This window comes from Sinocyclocheilus grahami, unplaced genomic scaffold (genome assembly GCF_001515645.1).
Source record: "Sinocyclocheilus grahami isolate Dianchi unplaced genomic scaffold, SAMN03320097.WGS_v1.1 scaffold118.1, whole genome shotgun sequence".
NCBI classification, from domain to species: domain Eukaryota; kingdom Metazoa; phylum Chordata; class Actinopteri; order Cypriniformes; family Cyprinidae; genus Sinocyclocheilus; species Sinocyclocheilus grahami.
In genome coordinates, this window is record NW_015505297.1 from 1,408,306 (window position 1) to 1,429,481 (window position 21,176).

General features: G+C 36.1%; 1 protein-coding gene across 1 annotated transcript in view; it reads right to left on the bottom strand.

Moving 5' to 3' along the window:
- The window catches only part of kiaa0586 (KIAA0586 ortholog), a 119,270-nt gene that overhangs the window by 10,660 nt on the left and 87,434 nt on the right, over positions 1–21,176 (bottom strand). The window contains exons 26-30 of the mRNA XM_016278171.1: positions 20,623–20,699; positions 20,058–20,183; positions 19,305–19,494; positions 16,967–17,091; positions 14,144–14,219 (exon numbers count right to left, since the gene is read on the bottom strand). Of these exons, the coding sequence (XP_016133657.1) occupies positions 14,144–14,219; positions 16,967–17,091; positions 19,305–19,494; positions 20,058–20,183; positions 20,623–20,699 (594 nt within the window). The remainder of the gene's footprint in view (positions 1–14,143; positions 14,220–16,966; positions 17,092–19,304; positions 19,495–20,057; positions 20,184–20,622; positions 20,700–21,176) is intronic.

A 21,176-nucleotide genomic window follows, 5' to 3' on the forward strand; every position in this document is an offset into this window, starting at 1 on the left:
CCAGCATAACTAGAGGGGTTAAAGAACAGCAACATGAATCTTCTCAAATACTCTCTCACACACTTAGACCCCAGCAGGACAACTAAACTTTGCTAGACAGGGATTTCTGTGAGTCAGTTTTCTGGCAACACTGCATTATAATATATTAACACAACTTTTCCATCCAGCAAAGATGCATTTCACAGGAGCCACGTTGATCAGGGCTTTCAAAAGCATGCCAGAATAAAGCCATAGACAGTGAACTGATGTGGACACTCCTTTGGACTGATGGTTATTTTTAGATAAGTAGGTTATTTGTCCCAAGAGAATCCCGGGGACCTTCAGAGACCAAGCCTCAAAAATGGCTGAGAATAAAAAAACCCCTCATATGGACCAGTTTCAAAGCAGGTCAAACAGAAAGGTAAAATAATTCAGAAATAGTCTCTACTCCCCCCACCCCCTGCATTAAGGTTCATGTATGCTATTTAAATGATTCTTTTTTTTTTTGCACCAAAAATGGTCATAATTCATTTTAAAGTATTTATACATTTCATGGTGGTATGTGCTGTATTGCCTTTAAATAATATTCATTTTAATAAAAACAATCATAATATTATTTAAAACATTATATTCTTAAGTTAAATTTAGTTTAACTTTAGAATATAATTTAGAAATGTCATTTTACAGGATCTTACAAAAAGTATACGTTTGATGCATACGGAAGAGGATTAGGCAATGATAAAAAAAAAAAACATCTCGAAGAAGGAGAGGAAGAGAGAGAGAGGGTGAGGTTGACAGGTTGGCAGTGAGAGCAGGTCTGATAGGAAACAGATGAGTGGAGAGAGACTCATGACTGTCTTGGCTCTAGCTGCAAACACTCACCTATGAAATGAAACACTGAGCCTTGTCAAAGTGGAGAAACAATTGAACAAACCAGCATAAAATAAAAGTAATAAGCCGGCAAACAATACATGCATTACAGCATGAAACAGAAAGCAGTGTTAAGCAAAATGGCTTATTGCTTTTATATACTGTATATATATATATATATAATATATATATATATATATATATATATTCTTCACCTCTACAATTAATGTTTGCTATTCAGATACTAACTAAAATCTAATATAAATACAAAATTTATAAACAAATCAAATAAAAACATATATATTAAACATATAAATACATTATATATTACATATGCTACAATGTACTATAATACTATTTTACATATATGTACAATTTTTAAATATAATGTATATACCATGACAATGTATTATTAATAATTATGTGATTATTACTCATTATTTGAATATACATTTTTAACTGTTATTTATTTACTATATTATTATATTTTATTTATAATATTTTTAAATGGTTTCAAAAGTTTGTGGTTGGTAATTTTTTTCACTATTTTTAAAAAGTCTCTTATGCTCACCAAGGCTGTGTTTACCTGATTAAATATACAATAAAAACAGTAAAATTGTGAAATATTATTACAATTTAAAATAACTGTTTTCTATTTGAATATATTTTAAAATGTAACTTATTCCTGTGATGGCAAAGCTGAATTTTCACATGATCACATCCAAAATACCAGTCATCTTTGCATCCTCCAGCAGCTGGATTACTAGAAGCCTGTAGTTTCCTGTAAAGTGATGTGCGTCATGCAGGAGGACACACATCTGTCCATCTGCTCAGACAGGACGGCTGTAGCTTCCACTCAGCCCAAGATCAAACACAAACCCAGGCTGTAACCCCACAAAACCTCAGCGCACTGTAACAGGAGCGCTCCCATGAAAGCCTGCTCTTCCACCTGTGAAAGCAGAGACGGGGCCTTCTGCCGTGTGGCTTAGCGCCTCTGCCTGGCTCGGCTGATCAAAGCGGCCCTGCTCCAGGGATGAGCCCCCTTCTTCACTCCGTCTGGCAGATGAGGAGTCAGGGGTGAAGAGGTGATGACTATTGGAGCGCACAGCCGCACTCAAACCCGGTTCATTTTCAAAAGTCTATCCCTCTCATCTCCACTCATCCATCTGTGAGGGGAACCTTATCTCTACGCCTGATCTCACGCTTGACAGGATGAGATGGGCTGCACGATACGCTTGAATAAAGAGTGAGAGTTTCTAGCCTGTCAAGGAAAATTTGAATGTTTTTATTGAATTTTTAACAAAATGTATACAACATAGTGTTTATGATGAAGGCTAAAAGCTGCCGTGAGTAACTTCAAAAGCAATTGCAAAAATAATGAATGAGTTCGAACAGGTTTCCCAAACACTGCCTCATCTGCTATTGGTCAGATAAACAGATAGTTCCCGCCCCAAACTCATGCCACTGATGGAGCCAGAAGTTGTCAAACATGTCAAGCCACTCAAACCAAGCCACAGTGTTTACACACTACAGAAAGTCATGAACAGCGTACATACTGCAAATTAAAGGTATACTGTGGTTCAGCTAAAAAGACAAATTCATGTAATCGTTTATTCATTATTCACTGAAAATCTGCGACAGGGTTTGGTAAATCATGTGAAAGATGGGCAAAAATTGGAAAATTACATTAAATTACAAAAAGAATATAAAATTAAATATTAATATTAAAAAAGAATATATAAAATGCTACATAATATAAAAAAATTATATGCACAGCCGTTCAAAGGTTTGGGGTCTATAAGAAATATTTAAGCAATTATTATAATTTTTTTTTAAAGACATTAAAAAGACATTTAAAGTTACAAAAGATTTCAATTTCAAATATTTGAAATTTCTGTTAATCAAATCCTTAAAACATGTATAATGTATCAACACTTCCACACAACTATTAAGAGACACAAATTTTTTTTATATTCAATTAATGAATAAATAAATTAAATATTCAATTAATGACTATCAATCAATTAACTTTAGATGTGGTACAAAAATAACTTATGAAACTACTGTATTTTGCAGAAACTATTGTTATAGAGATCACAAGAGTCCGCAATATGACACATTTATTGCTAGTGAGAAACACCATTTACCGGATCTGTCCATGCATTTCTGGGCCGCACTTGGCCAGTTGGCGTCAATGGAAGAGGACTGTTGTAACTGGGGCATGACAAGGAACTTCAAACATGCAGGGTCCTCCTGAACAGACACAATAAAATGACATGCGTGGCCTGAGTGAGTGGCGTGGAATGCCTGCTGGTGCAGAGCACTTCTGCAGCTGTTCAGAGACACAGACATGTCAGTACAGCTGGACGGACTGACATCAGATTCTCAAGCCTTCCTCAGATTACACTGAACAACTGGACGAGGAAGAAACAGAAGAAGAAACTCTTAGCGTGCAATGAAATAAAGACAAATCTTGATTCGCTTTCCACATCTTGAAATCTTGAAGGTCAGAAACTTTTTTCCAAGTGTTACTCAGTAGTGCGGTTGAAAGATATTGCCATATGAGTCATTGATTTGTCCGGAACTCATTCTGGCCAATTTGGCAACACTGCTACAGAAAACACACAGTCTGCTCTTTTCTCTGAAGTTCAGAATCAAGCATCCATCTATCCATTCATCCATCCATCCACCCAGGTTAAAATTTGTAAAACATTTTTTTTTTTTTACTTTCAAACAAGACTTTGTCAAGTCAAAATTCAAAGTTTGTTTTGACAATACTTGCTTTCAAACTTCAAAACTTTTAAAACTTAAAAAAACTCAAAATTCAAAGTTTGTTTTGACAATACTTGCTTTCAAACTTCAAAACTTTTAAAACTTAAAAAAACTCAAAATTCAAAGTTTGTTTTGACAATACTTGCTTTCAAACTTCAAAACTTTTAAAACTTAAAAAAACTCAAAATTCAAAGTTTGTTTTGACAAAAGTTGCTTTTTTCAGTTAGAAATAATACTGTTATAAACGCCTTTGAATTTCAAATCTATCCTTCCATTCAAGACTTTTAAAACGTTTTGACAAAACTTGTCTTTTAAACGTCAAGACTTTAAAAACTTTTTTTTAACTTTGAAACAAGACTTTGTCAAGTCAGATTTCAGAGTTTGTTTTGACAATACTTGCTTTCAAACTTCAAAACTTTTAAAACTAAAAAAAAAAACTTCCACAAAAATGTCAAAGTTTGTTTTGACAAGTTACTTTTTTTAGTTAGATAATATTTAAATAATACTGTTATATAAATGCCTTTGAATTTCAAATCTATCCTTCCATTCAAGACATAGATGAAAAAATTACAGCTATGAAAATTCAAATTTCAGTATTTTTTATTAAAGTTTAATAATTATTATTATATATTATTTATTAATTTATTAATATATATATTTTTATTAATGTGCAGAGACAACTAACTAGAGACAACTAACTAGCCTAAATCATCTGCAGGTTGATTTTCATAAGTATGTAAACACATACATACTTGTATGCATTTCAAATGCATTGAAAGCTCTGTTATGCTTTCAATGCATTAAAAATACGTTTAAAATGCATTATAAATTCAAACTTCAAGTAAGTGTTACTATACTCCCTCTTGACAAACATATGGATGCTCTGTGACTAGTGTAATTTTACTGTGAACCATTCCAACATCTAATACGCTATTGCAAAATCCCTGCAACTGAGTGGTACTGAAGCCATAAAAGTGCTCAGCTTTGTCTGCTGAACCCTGTGACGGTTGTGTTACGGCCGCTGTGACTCTGCAGGGTGGCGAGCCATAACTGTGGCGTGAAATGGCTCTGCAGCATCTGCAGGTCAGGGGATGGGAAAACTTGATGGAGCATGACGATAAACAAGAACTTGGCTAGGCGAGTCTGTCAATCAACTGCAGATAAGAACTCAGTGTGGAACTACAGACAAACAGACCGACTACACTCATCACTTACCCATCTTACACGGACACTTGACACTGTCATACCACACCCTGCTGTCAAAACAAACCGTTTAGACCAGAACAAGACAGCAGTCTGAATGCAAATACAACTTTGCCATGGTTTTACCATGGTAACTGAAGTCTCTGCCAAAATACTACAGTTAGAACTACTATTTTTTCAACTATGAAAATATAAAATTAAATACTGTATCTTCTTTTTTTTTATGAAAGTGATGGCTAACTACAGACTATTACAAGTTCTGAAGAAAATGTAGTGGGGTGCTTGCCTGTGCAAAAGTTGGTGCCATGATGCACAGGTTTTGTGGGGGGGGATCATATTTTAAGAGAAAAAGGAATGTAAAAATGTGGTTAATTGGAAGTAACCATACATTATATTTAACTGTAAAAGGTATGGTTTTTGGAAGTATGAATTACAATATAATTTATCTACAATATTCAAAAATGTATATTGTATTCAACGAGACAATACATGTACTCTTAAAACTTTCTTTTCTGAAAGAAATTAATACTTTTATTCAGCAAGGATGCATGAAATTGATCAAAAGTGACAGGAAAGTTGCAATAAAAAAGTTTTCAAGATTGATTATAGTAAGAAATGTTTCTTAAGTACCAAATCAGCATATCAGAATGATTTCTGACGGATCATGTGATCATTTTCTCTTGGCAGCTTTGTCTCGTCCTGCATGACTTCTCTATTAAACTACAAAGTGTACACAAATTAAATTCAGTGTTAAAATGAGAATCTTCATCTTTGAGAGCAATTTTTAAACAGAGGAGTTGACTTTCACTGTTCAGGTCAAATTTGTCACATAAAAAACTGTGTGGGAAAGAGCATATCAAAACCCAGTAAACATCACTCGGAGATGCTCTTCTTCTTGTCAGTATCTTTGTGGGAAATGTGAAATCGACTAGTCACGTGACTACAAATACAGCGCAAATAAAAACACACAGTAAGTCCAGATAAGCATGCAGCCCTCTAATTGTTTTGTTTAGAGCAAGATGGTTTCTCCCACCATTTTCTGTGTTGTTGTAAGTAAAAGGCCAGTACTCAATTCTTCTCACAGACAGAGAGATCAACACGGGAGCGTTACGGTTCACAGAGATGACATATCTGGACCAGACGGGTCTTATTTGCAGCAGAAGGCCCCGTTCAAAAGCTTCCCTGTCTTTACTGTCTTGTTCTATTCATTCATCTCTGCATTGAGGGGTTCTGGGTGACTGCAAAACTGAGACTAACTGTCTTCACCTCAGCTCTTCAGGCTCGTTTATGTAGCATGTTATTCCAGAGCTCTTGGACCATGAGTTTACTCATAGTACTGCAGGGGGATGGGTTGGTGCGTGTCTGCGTGAGGACAAAGAGAGAATCCAACTTTCTCGCTGGTTTGTTATCCTTTCATTGGGTTTGATTGTTATTCCTTTACTTCCTGCTTTAATAGAATAACATTGCAAAAGCCTAGCATCAATTTCAGGCCTGTTTGTGGCTGGGTTTTTTTTAAAGCGGCAAAGCTGTCGACAGCTCTTTACAGCTGCCACGGATGAACACACAGCATTTATGGCAAATGTTTATATAGAATTTAAACTTATCAGTCAATTAAGTTCTCATCTCGTGTGGCGCCTTTTTCTTTTCTAAAGTTTCGAGGCCAAACAACACCACTTATAATAGACCTGTGATGACGCAAAACTGTACACACACACACACAAATACGCTATAAATTGTGGGCTATCAGCCAACGGGTGAGTTGTTTAAACAAACACACTCAAGTTGTCCTTCTTTCGCCAGAAACCTGAGAGCAGACATCGGGAAAATACTCTCCTCTCATCTCTGTTTAAAGCAGCCTCCCCGTGAGTAGCCGTGCGATGAGAAGTGAAAAGCGGAGACAGCGTCTCAGTGTGTGTACTGTTTGTTTGCGTTAGACTGCTGTTTGAAGAGGAAACACGAGATCACGCCACACGGCGAGCTTAAACTGAAACAAAAACATTAATAATGCAACGAATTATAGAGTAACACCAGCTTCAGAGGACAGCATAGAGATATCAAGCTGATTTTAAGTGAAACCAAAGATGCACTTTTTCTATAGCATATATAAAGGCATTACATTATTATTTGTAGTTCAATTAAACTAATATAAATGACCATACCAATAATGTAATACACATTAAAGTAGTCATATATCCTACTTTTATAAGTCTAGGTTTGCTACACTGAAAAGTCGTCTCTGTCTGACCCTTCAAATTGAGTATCAACACTGCCAGAATTAAAATAATTCCATATATGCAAACAAATTATATACACTTCCATTCAAATGTTTATTAGATGAAAAATGCAGTTAAAACAGTAATATTGTGAAACCATTTAAAATAAAATTTGAAAATATTTTTACATTTATAATTTTTTTAATTTAAATATTATATTTATATTCTAATTTATTTCTGCAATGGCAAAGCTGAATTTTCAGCAGATATTACTCCAGTCTTCAGTGTCACATGAGAAATTAAATGTCACAATAACCATATGTGCCTCGAAATAGCTATTTCTATTTTATTTTTGTTATTAAAATTAAGAAAAAGAAGCAAATTACAAGCACAACAGAACAAATAAATACGAAATAAACATTTAATTTATTCAGCTACAGTTGGTTAACATGTAGTAAGAAATATAACAGAAATTGAATAAAGTGTATAAATAAAACACTGCATAGTCTTCACTGTATCAATCAAACATGATTAACATTAATAATGACAGACAGCAGCAGGTAAATAAGGCTGCTGTCCCTTTAAGACCGACTGCATTGATCCAATATACTAAAACACATCCGGTTTTCACACGACTGTTTTACATTTATTTAACATAACTGACTGTGTTTACTTGAATACTCCACTCGACGGGCATTATGACATAACTGTGTGCGTATTTAACCATTCAAGCACAATAAAACACGAAAGAGATCTGTTTTCGCGATTGCATGCTGTCGAGAGAGAGGCTTTCAGTGCGCGAGCTTCGGCTGTGTGTCAGTCAGCGCGAGCACCGCATTGAGTTCTTTTTCACTGTTTATTGCACTTAATAACTCTACCAAGTGCGTCCCACTCTTTATTTTCTAATTCATTACATGTTTCCATATCACTCAAAGGTGTATAACATTTAAGCAGTACTATTTTACGCAGATATATTTGCATACTGTGGAATACACAATATAGCAAAATCTCTAACGATAGACACTTTATTTCGCGGTAACGATATATACCGTCATACCAACCCTAATTCTAATATGTTCATTTGGATTTGAAAGTTCAAAAGAAGAGCATTTCATTAACATACAGTATATATATGTATATTTTTGCAATGACCTAAATGTTTTAATGATTTGTTTAATTCATCCTTGAGCATCTATAAGAACACTTATTACACAGTATTCTGTGATTGTTAATTGTGTTTTGGGGTCAAATATTTTCTGAATATACCGCATATTATATTATGCTTGACCTTAGTCCTTGGCAACCTATCATCTACTTTGTGCTTGTGAAATTTCAACTTTAAAGTAAAAACTAAAGCATGCTTTAAAGGTCACAAAATAAAACTCCAGAAAGGTTTCAAATATAAGTCTTGATGTTCTTAAAAATATATATTTGCCGTATAAGTACCAAAAACCATCTCAATATATTTTTACAGCTCCTCTCTCAGGAGCTCTGCTGAGAACAGGTCGATTTCGGCCTGTCTAATTAATATTCATGAGCCTCTCTTCTGATTGGCCTGTTGTTTTCTGAGTGACGCACGACCAGGCCAACCACAGGTAACTAGGGTCAGCCGACGTCACCGCGCTAGCTGGAGGCAGCAAAACAAAGGGGAAACTGGAGGCGGCCCATTCAAACCAGCGCAGATTCGGCTACATAAGGAGCTTAAAATATCATCTTGTTGTGATGTTGGGTGTCAGAATCGACGTAATACAGCCTCAAACTAGAAATATGATCGCATATCTACTGCCACTGCCAGACAAAAAACCGACGACAGCTGTGGTTAAACACGATAAAACGAGCAGACTGGACAGAAACGATCGTCAAAAATGCTCGCATTTGCAGCGCAAACTTCTTACCAGAAGAGGTTCAATAAACTATTGTCTTTTGTTGTTATGGGCACGTCTACAGAGTTCTTGCCATATGTCTATGTTTCTTCTTGCATCTCACGACTATGTCGTGTATGAAATAATGTCTGTGTGCATGTGTGTAAAACAACAAACTGACGATTTATATATAATCATTTGTAATTGTATATACATTGTTGTGATTGTGGCTGGAACAATAATGTAGCTGTAAAAATAGTTTCCTGCTGAAATTGAAATGTATATACATCATCATGACTAGATAGACACGGTGAGTTTGTCTTTTCTAAATAAACACGTTAGATGTGATCACCTCATAGTAACAATCCTGTCAGATCGTCCATCCTTTGAGTGAGAGTGTAACGTTACAGGTCGGCCGATCTGGTTTCGTGGTTAAAGTTAACCTTTTCGACATGTTTCCGTGTTGTCGTTGCTCAGCAATAGCATGGACGCGATGTTGTCTGGCGGTTTGGCAAAAAAGAGTGGGACGGTTGGCGGTGCTCGGGGTGGTGACTGTGTAGTTCTGACATCAACTTTTTACGGTTCGTGAAAAATCACAGCTACTTTATGCAGGCTGTGTGCATTTTACTGTGGACTGACTGTTTTGAAACTAATATGGTACTTACATAGCACCTAGACCTCAGTTATCGTGAAAAAAGTCAAGAAATTTCAGTTTTGACAATATGGGACCTTTAAGTGCAAAAGTGACTATATAAGTGCAGAAAATATCCACATTCTCATACCAATGAGAATAAGCCCATTAAAACGAGAAAAGAAACACCAGCCCATGGTGACTTCATCGAAGCGTGATTATTCCTGCATTCTTTGCATAACAACAAGCTCAAATCAGCATCAAAATTCTGCACCACATTCATGCAAGTCACATAGTAGTTAAAAACACAGTACACTACTATTCTCATTTGGAGCATGCATACTTTGCCTAACCACACGTAGCTGTAGGTATGTTATCATTATAGTGAAGAACTGGACATGACGGATGAAGAAAGAGAGCTCACACAGAGCTAGGGTTAACACGGCTCTCCTGGAAAGCCCGGCTTCTTGAATGATGTTTTGATCCCAGTAAAACAGAACGGCCGAGCAGCTTGGAAACAGTTTATCTGCATGGCCCTCGAGAGGCAGGCTGTGTGTGAGTGTGTATGTGTGCCCTCACCCCCTTCCTGTGCTCCACAGAGGGGCCAATATTTCACACACAAGAGCCCAGTGTTCAACGGATGTCCACTTTCACCTCAGGATAGAGATTCTTTTATGGGTTGGTTGTGCAACTTTCCATTTCTGTGCACCATCTCTTTGAACACACATCACAAAAATTGACAAAAACAATGTATTTTCACATTTGTTTTTGTGTTAAAATGCAATAAAAATATTAATATTTTTAAATGCCACAAGTGTACTTACACATTATAACAAAGTATGATAGTCAAAGTATAAAATTATAAAAGATGGATTTTCATTTTAAGATTTACTAATTACATACTAACTAGCAGTGCTTTTTTAAAGATTAACTTTAAGCGAGCAGTAGATTTGCAAATATAATCTAAATCTAAGAATAGTCAAAATTAAAACATAATAAAAATAAAAAACTATATATATATATATATATATATATATATATATATATATAACAAAAAATTTAAAAAAGCAAACAAACATGTGAAAAACCAAACTAAACACATCATAAAGGAGGAACCTGAGCCATATTTAGAAAAATTACAGAAACTTGAGGCTGTTTTAACTAAGTAACCACAAGGCAACCACCAGAGCATCCTAGAAAACATGTGGCAACCACTCAAAACACCTTAGCAACTGTATAAAGATGCACATGCATACACCAAAAAATATTTTGACAATTTTAATGTATAATTAATGCATAACATAATATATAATCAATGGTTAATGAATTATTTAATGACTAAAATTAATATATTTAAATGATACAGGTGAACTTACACTTCACAACAAAGTATAAAAGAAAGTATGAAAGATGGATTTTCAATTTAAGACCGACTAATAACATTTAAGAGTGTTTGCCTATTTGTTTTTAAAGATTAAATTTAAGCGAGTGTTAAATGATGGCAAAAATCTAAATCTAAAAATAAGGGAAAACACTAACATTGTGACCGCCAGTTTTCACTCATTTATTAATCAGAAATGTAAAAATTTATTTTTTTTCAGATAATTTTTATTATATATAAATCAATCATTGATGTATTATTTTATGATAAAAAATATTAGCATAGAGTAAAATACACGTGGCAAACAAATGAAATGGCAGCAGAGTCAAATTATATAAAGACCAATTACGAAAACTCCATCTGCCATATCCTCAAGGAGTTTCACCAACCACCATTATATAAGCATCTTTAAATCTCTTTTCCCCATCAATGTAACGGCTACAAGCTGAACTGGGACGCTTGAACAGAGCAGCCATTCTCTAATAGGCAAACAGAGAGATAGTCATCAGAGAGAGCAGCTGTATAACCAGGGGATGCTGCCCAGGTCATGTCTGAACCGATCTGGCTGTACAGTACCACACTACGCCTTTTATTAGACAACACAATTGGCCCATCTGTAGATCGGGCAGCGGTGCAGATCGCAGTCACAGAAGCTCTATTTGTTCAAGGCCCTTCATCTTGGCTAAAGCTGTGACTAAAAGGCTTTAATGTAATGTACTTACAGTATAGAATTGCAGTGTGAAATTCAGCGAAGACATTCAGTGCTGTCACCTCCTTTATAAACTCACAAGCGCTTGCTTGTGTGAGCACTGATGAGAAAGTGATAGAAAAGACCTAACAAAGAGGCTTTTGTCAATGTATATGGGCTGTTTATTGTAATTAGCTTCATGACCAGAACAAAATATCAGTGTAATTGAGCAAAACAGCAAGTGATTTCTACAACAGCACCACGTCTGCTTTAAAGGGACCTAAACATGAATGCTGTTGCAAATCTGACTTTCTTTCATCTGTGGGACACAAAAGAACATATTTTAAATAAGTTTTTTCCCTTATAGTGGAAGTCAGTGGTGTCCAAAACAACATGGAACCACATTGGCCTTCCTAATATGGACCAAAAACATTTAGAAACAGTTTCAAAATATCTTCTTCTGTGTTTTGAGCGACTTGAGGGTGAGTAAATAAATGAATTTTTATTTTAAAGTGAACTATCCCTTTAAATGGATACCAAACAAGGGCTCTCAAATAGATGCATGCATGCACATGTGGACGTACATAATGTCCAGGCAATTTGCAAACTAACTGCAGGCACTCGAACACAGGTGCACCTCCGGTCTTTCTGCTGTTTCACTGGTGCGTCAAATTACACACTGAGAGAGAAAGGGAAAATCCTCAGAGCAAATGTAATGACACAGAATGAGCTGACGTTCAAAGACTAATCACATCCATTCACCCGTCAGCACACACTGGCTCTCATCACACACTAATCACACGCGACAGGCGGCACTGAAACAGTGCGCCTGGATAAACTATATGTCCAATACATATGGGTAAGCAGGACACAGCAGAAAATTTGAACTAATAGATGAGAGGGGAACAGAAATGAGAAATGAATAAAGGAAGGAGTGAAATGGCAGAGGGAAGAAGGAGGGATGCAGAATACAGAAAAGGCCGATTTTCAAGGTTTACTGGAATGTCACTCAGCATTAGGGCTTATTGTACACATGCATAAGTGATTATAAAAGGAATTTTTGTTAATTAAAATTAGAACTAGAAGGAAAATTGGTCAAAACTTAAAGGTTGTTTTTAAACTTGAAAAGTTCTACTGAAAAGCCAGGAAGTTTGTAGGTTGCATAAGCCTTAAGCACTTTTCATTCAAAATACAGAACGACAGAACAACAGACAGATAGACAGACAGAACGATAGATAGATAGATAGATAGATAGATAGATAGATAGATAGATAGATAGATAGATAGATAAATAATTTCACAGTCTGATCTATATGTTTTGTAAGAGAGAATGTAATACAAATTCACCACAGGGAAACAAGAGAAACAATTTACGAAAGAGGGAAAATTGGCAGCTGCAAAGACAGGTGTTTTTTGTCAGCAAACTGGGGTAAATAGTTTAGTGCACTGGAGTTCACAATGCTCTCTTATGTAAGACTTAATAAAAAGCACTGGGGAGAGAGAGCGCTTTCTCAGCATAGATTTCATTATGTCTAATCTGCAGCTCTGTCCTGCATCTGCACACATACAGCGCTCTAATGTCCAACAGACACTCATCTCTCTGTCATGATCCTGTTCACTTATAATGCTAGTCAAAGTTTCTTGCATCTAGAGCCATTTAGAGTTACACGGTTATGTTTATGTGTTTATGGTCGTGGCATTATAACTGACAGTTTATTTTGCATAAATGTATGTATGCAAACACTCAACCTGTCCTTATGGGATGCAGGCATGTATCCTTGTCCTACTGGTTCAGCCCAGCCTTCAAACTAAATGATGCATATGCCATCTCAGCAGCTACTGTCATAAAGATATTTGTCTTCTGCTGTGCCCCTTCACACCTGCCTGAAGTTTTAAAAGCTGACTCCAGCATCTCTGGACCCCTGATGCCCAGACATGAGGACACACAATCAGACACAAGAGGACAGTCAGGCTCTGACAAAGACAAAAGAACAATGCAGACAGTGTTGCCCTATAGGTACACTACCACCAAGAGGCTGCAAAGCAAACTGCATAATTTTACTGAAGAGGGGTTGGGCTGTAGTCGTCCTGCACGCTTTGTGATACAAAATGAAAATGTTCAATTTTTTATTTAAATGTTTAAAAAAAAAAAGGTAAACAATTATCACAGACCTATATTAAATTGGAGTTTTGGGTCAGTCAGCAATCACCAAGTGACCACCTAAGAACACCCTAGCCACCACTTAACCCTTAACTTTTATTCATTTAACAGCCACCTGGATTAGCAGCCCGTTTAAAGACCCCAGGAAACAGTTTGACTAGTTGCAGTTGTCTTTTTCCTTTAGTGTTTACGTATTTCCTGTTAAAACAGGAAGTTTGGGTGGGACACGTTCCTTTTTAATTTTTTCACTTCAGTTAACGTCAGATTCATAAATGTGTATATCTTCTAAATGTTTATTTTGCGACTTTTAGGAGCAAACAAATATTTTTCAGACCACCCTTGACTCTAAACATTAGGTACTCTGTGTGTACATGTATTTGCACCTGGTTCCTCTTTGTCTTGGTACTGCTTCACCAGGATTGGTGCAGGTCTGTGGACCGCCTGTGCTGTCTGGGAGCTCTAAACAAAAAAATGAGAGGAGATGAGACAAGAACAATAGCGGAGGAGAGGGGCATCGGGTGGACACTGTATGCAGAGGGATTATACAGGAACATTGTTTAAATCTCCTTCATTCAGGGGGGTAAATCCCCACATATGGGCGACCTAGAGACCGAGAATTCTGGGTTAATGAGGGTCTCAGGAGTTTCCACACACCACTAAAGAGACTGCTTTGTTTTTGCAATTAAGAGAAGTAAATACTGCAGAGATAACCACCCCTTGCATACCACTTTACAAACTTTTAAATAAGTTAATAAGTTCACCCAAAAATGGAAATTCTGTCATCATGTACTCACGCTCAAGTTGTTCCAAACCTGTATGAGTTTCTTTCTTCTGTTGAACACAAAAGAAGATTTTTTTTTTTTAATTGTTGGTAACCAAACAGCTGCTGGTCCCCATTGACTGATGAATGATTTAATGATGACAGCAGTTTCATTTTTGGGTGAACTATCCCTTTAAGCAATCACAGAAGAGCGCTGTTGGGTCTCAGTCTGTCTGAAAGTTAAAAGCCCCTGTACTGTTAGATTAATATAAACATTTTGGAATGTTGCTCAGCCAATCAGATTTGAGGGGCAGAACCAGCAACTGTATAGACCTTTTTCTTCGCTTCTCCATGGAGGGCGCCATAGCGGCGAGTGACTTCCTGTAGGATGCTTCGAACTTCCGTTTAGTAATTGTCTTAAGTTAGCGGTAATGGCGAATTGTGGAGGTTCTGGGAAATTTTGTGCCGTTAAAGGCTGTCACAACAGCTACAGAAAGCTCAAAATGTTTCTTGATCAAGAGTGTTATGAACACAAGCCAACAATAAGAGCAGAATGTAAATGCCCAAGACCTTTTAAATTGCACAAGATGCCATCCGACGACGAGGGTAAAAGACAATGGCTCGCAGCACTTAATTTGAAATGTCCGCCCCGTAACATCCATGTATGCTCATTCCACTTTGTGGACAGACAACCATCGACAGAAAATCCATATCCCGAACTTTGGCTTGGATATGATCGTCCATTCAAATCAATGGTTCCTGACAGTGGACTTCCAGCCGCCAGGCAGGCAACCACTGGCAGATCACGTGACCTGCCAGAATCAGACTGTCAGCTGCCAATGGTCACGTTTTTTTGTTTTTTTAATTACTGGTTCTATTATTGTCAGAGTTTATTCTTAATTTTAAATATGTTTAAAATTCATCAATAAACCAAATATATAAAAAATAGATTTCTTATACATCTGGGGTCAGTAAGATGTTTTTTTTCTTTTTGAAAAATAAATAAATAAATAAAAAATAATAATAATATTACTTTTACGCAGCAAGGCCTTTAATTGATCAAAAGTGACAGTAAACATTTACATTTTACATTTTTACAAAAGGTTTCCATCTCAAACAAATGCTGTTATTTTGAACTTTCTATTCATCAAATGCAGAAAAAACTATATCCCAGTTTTAAAATAAATTACATTTTAAAATATATTCAAATAGAAAAGTTATTTTGCATTGCAATAATATTTCACAATATTACTTTTTTTTTTTACTGTATTTTGATTAAATAAATGCAGCCTTGATGAGCATAAAGACTTTTTGATTTAAAGGGGTCCTATTATGCTTTTTCACTTTTTCAACTTTAGTTAGTCTGTAATGTTGCTGTTTGAGCATAAAAAAGATCTGCAAAGTTACAAAGCTCAAAGTCCACTTCAAAAGGAGATATTTTATTTAACAGAAATCACTTTTCAAAAACTACAACGAACGACTCGTTTGGACTACAACGCATATTTTCCGGGATTTGTGATATCACAAAAATAGACGAATGGGATGAGACCTGGTTGAGCTGCACTAGAGAAGGCAACGAGTGTTATCACTATGTCGGAGACACGCTAGCTTTCCCAAGGCAGACGAACTTAAGAGTTGCTCCAATAATCCTGGTTTAGATCGCGCTCAAATTGATTTGATTTTGACGCAATATTTACACTGAAGCTCACAGGCGGGCGGCTATGGTAAGGGACGTGACATTTCCCGACCAGGTGCAGAGTGCTCCTTGGTGTTTCATCACATTTTTAATCATTACACAATCAACAACACTTTATAACAAATGCCTGTGGTGTCAATAGTCATCTTTCAATGACAAGCAATAACTTTCTCAGCTTATGAAATTACTTTTCTGCTGATGTCACCAAGGCAACACAGATAAGGAAAAATTTTCACGATCCAAAATCCTAACGGTCACATTCAAGCTGTATCCTGTGACAAAAGATGTATTCAAACATAATAATGTTTGTTAACAGTAATAAATGCAATTATACAGTGTCAACATCTTCTTTGGTGTGCTTCCTGTTTATAATTTAAGCAGAAATGTAACTCTTACTTCTTAAAGCAGCACTATGTAACTTTTTCTGTGTTGCAAAATGTATACAATGAGCGAGTACATCATGAATTCATCTTCCAAACCGCATTTTTGTCTTATTCCGAATCACTACGGTACACTTATAATAAGTACTTATATTTGGACTATTGTAGCCTGGTCGGGTCGTCACCACTGCGGAGTAACACATACCTGCGTGAATCGCCATAAACATAAACTTAGAGAAGTAGCTTCGGTTGGAATGTTCTTCCGCGGGATGTGTGGCAGTTCTGTTTATTAACCGCTAGAGAGCCAAAAGTTACATAGTGCTGCTTTAATTCAGACTCTGTCTACAGCAGGGCAGGTAAGAGAACTTGCCTGATTTTGTGTGTCCTGTGGATGAGGGGAGGAGACAGTCACCACATGATGATAAACCTCAGCTTCCTTCTGTTTCTCCAATGACCTGAGGTTCACTGACAGCCCACTGTCTTCAACCACTGCACCTGGTTGTCATGGATACAAAACAGGAATATTTCAGACAGCGTGCAAAGTACGGTATGATAATACTCAATGTTCTCAATGCCCAAGAACAACCAACACAGTAAAAATACCATACTGGTCATAAGTCTATCAATAAATTATGCATACATACAGCAACAGAGTCTTGTGAAGTATACTTGCAGTTTGATAGCCTGTAACATGTTTATGATGCTTCGAGCAGCTTTGATTTGTCTCTGTTATGGGGACTGTATTGCAGTTGAGAGGGAAGCAAAATAGCATTAAATTCTCGCTCGGTCAAGGATGAACTCTTGTCTGTGCTGCTGGGGTGTGTGTTTTTTCTTTGGCAGCACTAGTCTCTAAGCAACACTGAGGCTCTTTTTACTGTGAGCAGAGCGATCTTGGCTTTGAGTAAATATTGGTTTAGGCCAACACAGGAAGAGGTTTGGATTCTACACCGGCGTTCTGTTGCCCGGGACTCATAACTTGCATGTACCGTCCACACACATATTTGGACAGCAGAAGCTCTTAGTACACTAAACATTTAAAACGCAGGCCGGTGTTTTCCAAAACATCTCTGCTGCTTAATAACGTTTATTGACTTGCATACATTTCTTTTCAGTGTGAGGTTTTGGACAGTCCAAACATTTGACATTTCACTTTTGAAACACGATACGAAACTAATATCGACTCCAAATAAGCCCAACACAGGTTTTATTCAAAAACTAAAATTCAGCGTTTCAAGTCCGAACATGATAAGAAACTAATATTTACTCCAAAATAAGCTCAACACAGATTTTACTCTTCGCTAGAATTATTTTTTTCCCATCAATTAGAACTTGACCAATTTTCAGGTAAACTCAACCTTTGAGAAAAACGTACAGCATTTTAAGCTAAACAGTTAGACATAGCGCAAACCAAATATTAAAATAAATTTACGAGTCTTTAGGTTGCAAAACGTGACCATACATATAATGCAATAAATATTAGAGATTATAAACATTTTATAAATTATAAAAACAAATACAATAATAAACATTTAGTATTAATATTAATTTATATCAGATATTACATTTTATGGATAATTTTTAATTTAATTAGCTAATATTTATAATGATGATGACGATGATAATAATAATGATTAGATAATCTCCTTCATGATGTGCTATCTTCTGCTTAACTAAATATAATAATAATAATAATTGTTATTATTATTATGACTATTATTATATAATATTCATATTACAGATAATTATTTGATGAGGTAACAAAGTTGAGAAAATTATTCGATATTCCCTAATAATAATAATAATTATTATTATTATTAATAATGCAGAACTGAATTGTAATAATTATTTTATTTTTTTATTTCAATGCAATACCAAGTAAATAACTAATAAATAACCATTAAATTCCATCAATAATAATGCAGATAGTTTATTATTGACGGAATTTAATGGTTATTTATTCGTTATTTATTTAGCATTGCATTTAAAGGCACAAATAAAATAACTATATATCAGTTCGGCATCTTAGTTTCCAGCATTAAATAAAAAACATTATTAGTCGATCTCTACTTTAAACTCATTTGTAACTTCAGCAGAAGGACGCACATAGCGAAGGGAATAATGGAATAAGCATTAGTGGGGAGAGCGCAGCGTCTTTGCGGTTGTGATTGGACGCTGTTCACAGGCTGTGTAAGAGGATGCCCAGAGTGGGAGTGGGATTCGTTTCCGCCTAGTTCCCTGAGCCTGAATTCTGATGAAGTATCCAGACCGCCTGGCTTCCCTTGTGTCAGCCTCAGCTCGCTCTTTCACACACAGAATCTGAAGCAAAAACAGCTTAATTCCCTGTGTCCATATAACACGGGTAGTGTGAGACATGCCCCATTAGAGACAACCCACGGAGGGCCAGTAACACTGCCAAAGCCATACAGGAAGGGGACGTGGCCACCCAAATGGCGCCGCAGGAGTTGATGGGCAAAAAGACAGATTAATGGCGACAGGAAAAACAATGTAAAAAAGTGAAATGACGTTTATATGTTTGTAATACATGCGTCACACATAGAAACCTTTAACATATCACACTGGCTTAACTGTTATTGCTTAAGGCAAGTGACGTAAAAAAGTCAATAAATTCTGAGTCAAGTTTTATTTATTTATTTACTATTGTAAAAGTGCAGTCTGTGTGTGCTGATTGTCTGAGTGATGTTTCTTACCCGTGTGGTCGGCGAGCACTTGTCCAGGTGATGAGAGTGTGGCGTGTGGTGAGATCTCTGTGGATCTGTGCTGTGTGTATCTCTGCTGATCCATGAGTGAGTGTCCGGTCAGCACAATCTCCGCTGCGGTCGTCAGAAGAGGTCTCTGACCCTCACTGACCTCTCCACTGCTCTCCTCCTCCCACCATCTCTGAGAAAGAGAGATGAATTATTGTGATCATGTGTCCTTTTTTAAACATCCTCTAGCACCACCTACTGGATAAGAGCAGAACTAGCAATCTGTCAATAAGACACAAGCTAGTGTTTGCAGAAATGTTCAGAGAAAAATTCTATACAAATGTTGTAACCATAAAAAACAATTTACAATAATTACAATTATTTTATAAAATATTGACAGCAATATCTTAGTTTTTTCTTAATGTTTAAAAAGATTTAACAAAGTCAAATTAAAGTAAATATTCCGAAAGTCAATATTTTATATAATAATTTTCATATTAACACACACACATATACACACACATATACATATATATATATATATTATTTTCAGTATGAAAAAATAAAAATAAACAACTGCCTCTCTCTCTCTCTCTATACACACACAATAGAGTAATTTACAAATGCTCTGCACATCAGCTTCACAAACAAATTAGTTTGACCAAATCTTTCAAACGAACTAGTTCAAAAAAATGATTTGTTCTTGATTGGAACATCATTAGCGAATGTGAAAGCTTCAGTCAAGTCACATGATACCTCTGGCTGCTTTGATTGGCTGACAGGGCCGCGTTCCATTCTGGCCAACAGAGACAGGACGGGATCATGATGAGCAGGAAGGCGTGGAGCTCCGATCACCTGACCTTCGCTGGGCGGATCGTAATCCTGACAAAAAAAAAAAGTTTGTATAAAATCAGTGCACTTGATTTAATGTATATACACCTGGAAAATATTTGTGGTGTTATTTTATTAAACAATGTGTTGTTTAACAATTATAATGAATTCTATCACTGTATGAGGTTTTTCTACACTTCCACTATCCAAAATGAAATGGAAATACTGATCAGATTTAGCGATTTTCACATTGCTAATCATCACAGATGATTGTTATATCAGCAATAACCGTGTTACTGGCTGTCTCCCCAGTTCTCTTTGGGATTGAATCTCTAACCTTTGGCTAAAAGCTCAAACCCCAAGCTGAAATTGTCAGTTCATGTTTAACCATGACAGTCTTATTATTTCATTCCATTTGGTTTAAGAAATGGTGAGGAAACACAAAAGTGTTTGGGTCTGTTGCTAAGACTCTTTGCATTCAAACATTTACCATATCTTGGACTCCATGCAGGGAACTGTTCAGGCTGGTCATCAAACTAGGCAGAAGGACTCCTTCCTCTTCCAGAACTGGGGAAGGAAAAAAAGTGTATTTTCAAGAACAAAATGCATAAAAAAGAGCCTATAAACTCAACAACAAATTTAGGCATCATAGGCACACTACAAAGTATTGAAGGCAAAATTGAACAAATATATATGATTAAAAGTTCGGAATAAAAGATTTGCAATGCTTTTGAAAGACGTCTCATATACTCAAGGCTGCATTTATTTGCAGCCTTGAACAATATATAACACATCTCAGGACTGTACATCTGTAAATAACTTATCAAAACCATATCGGTCATCTTTATTTATTACACCAAGACGAATTCCTTGTAAAGCTCTTTCTGATTCTGATTTGATCAAAAAATGCAGTAGAAATAGCAATATTGTTAAGTACTATTACAATTTAAAATAACTGTTTTCTATTTAAATATATTCTGAAATGTAAGTTATTCCTGTGACGGCAAAGCTGAATTCAGTTTTCAGTGTCACACGATCCTTCAG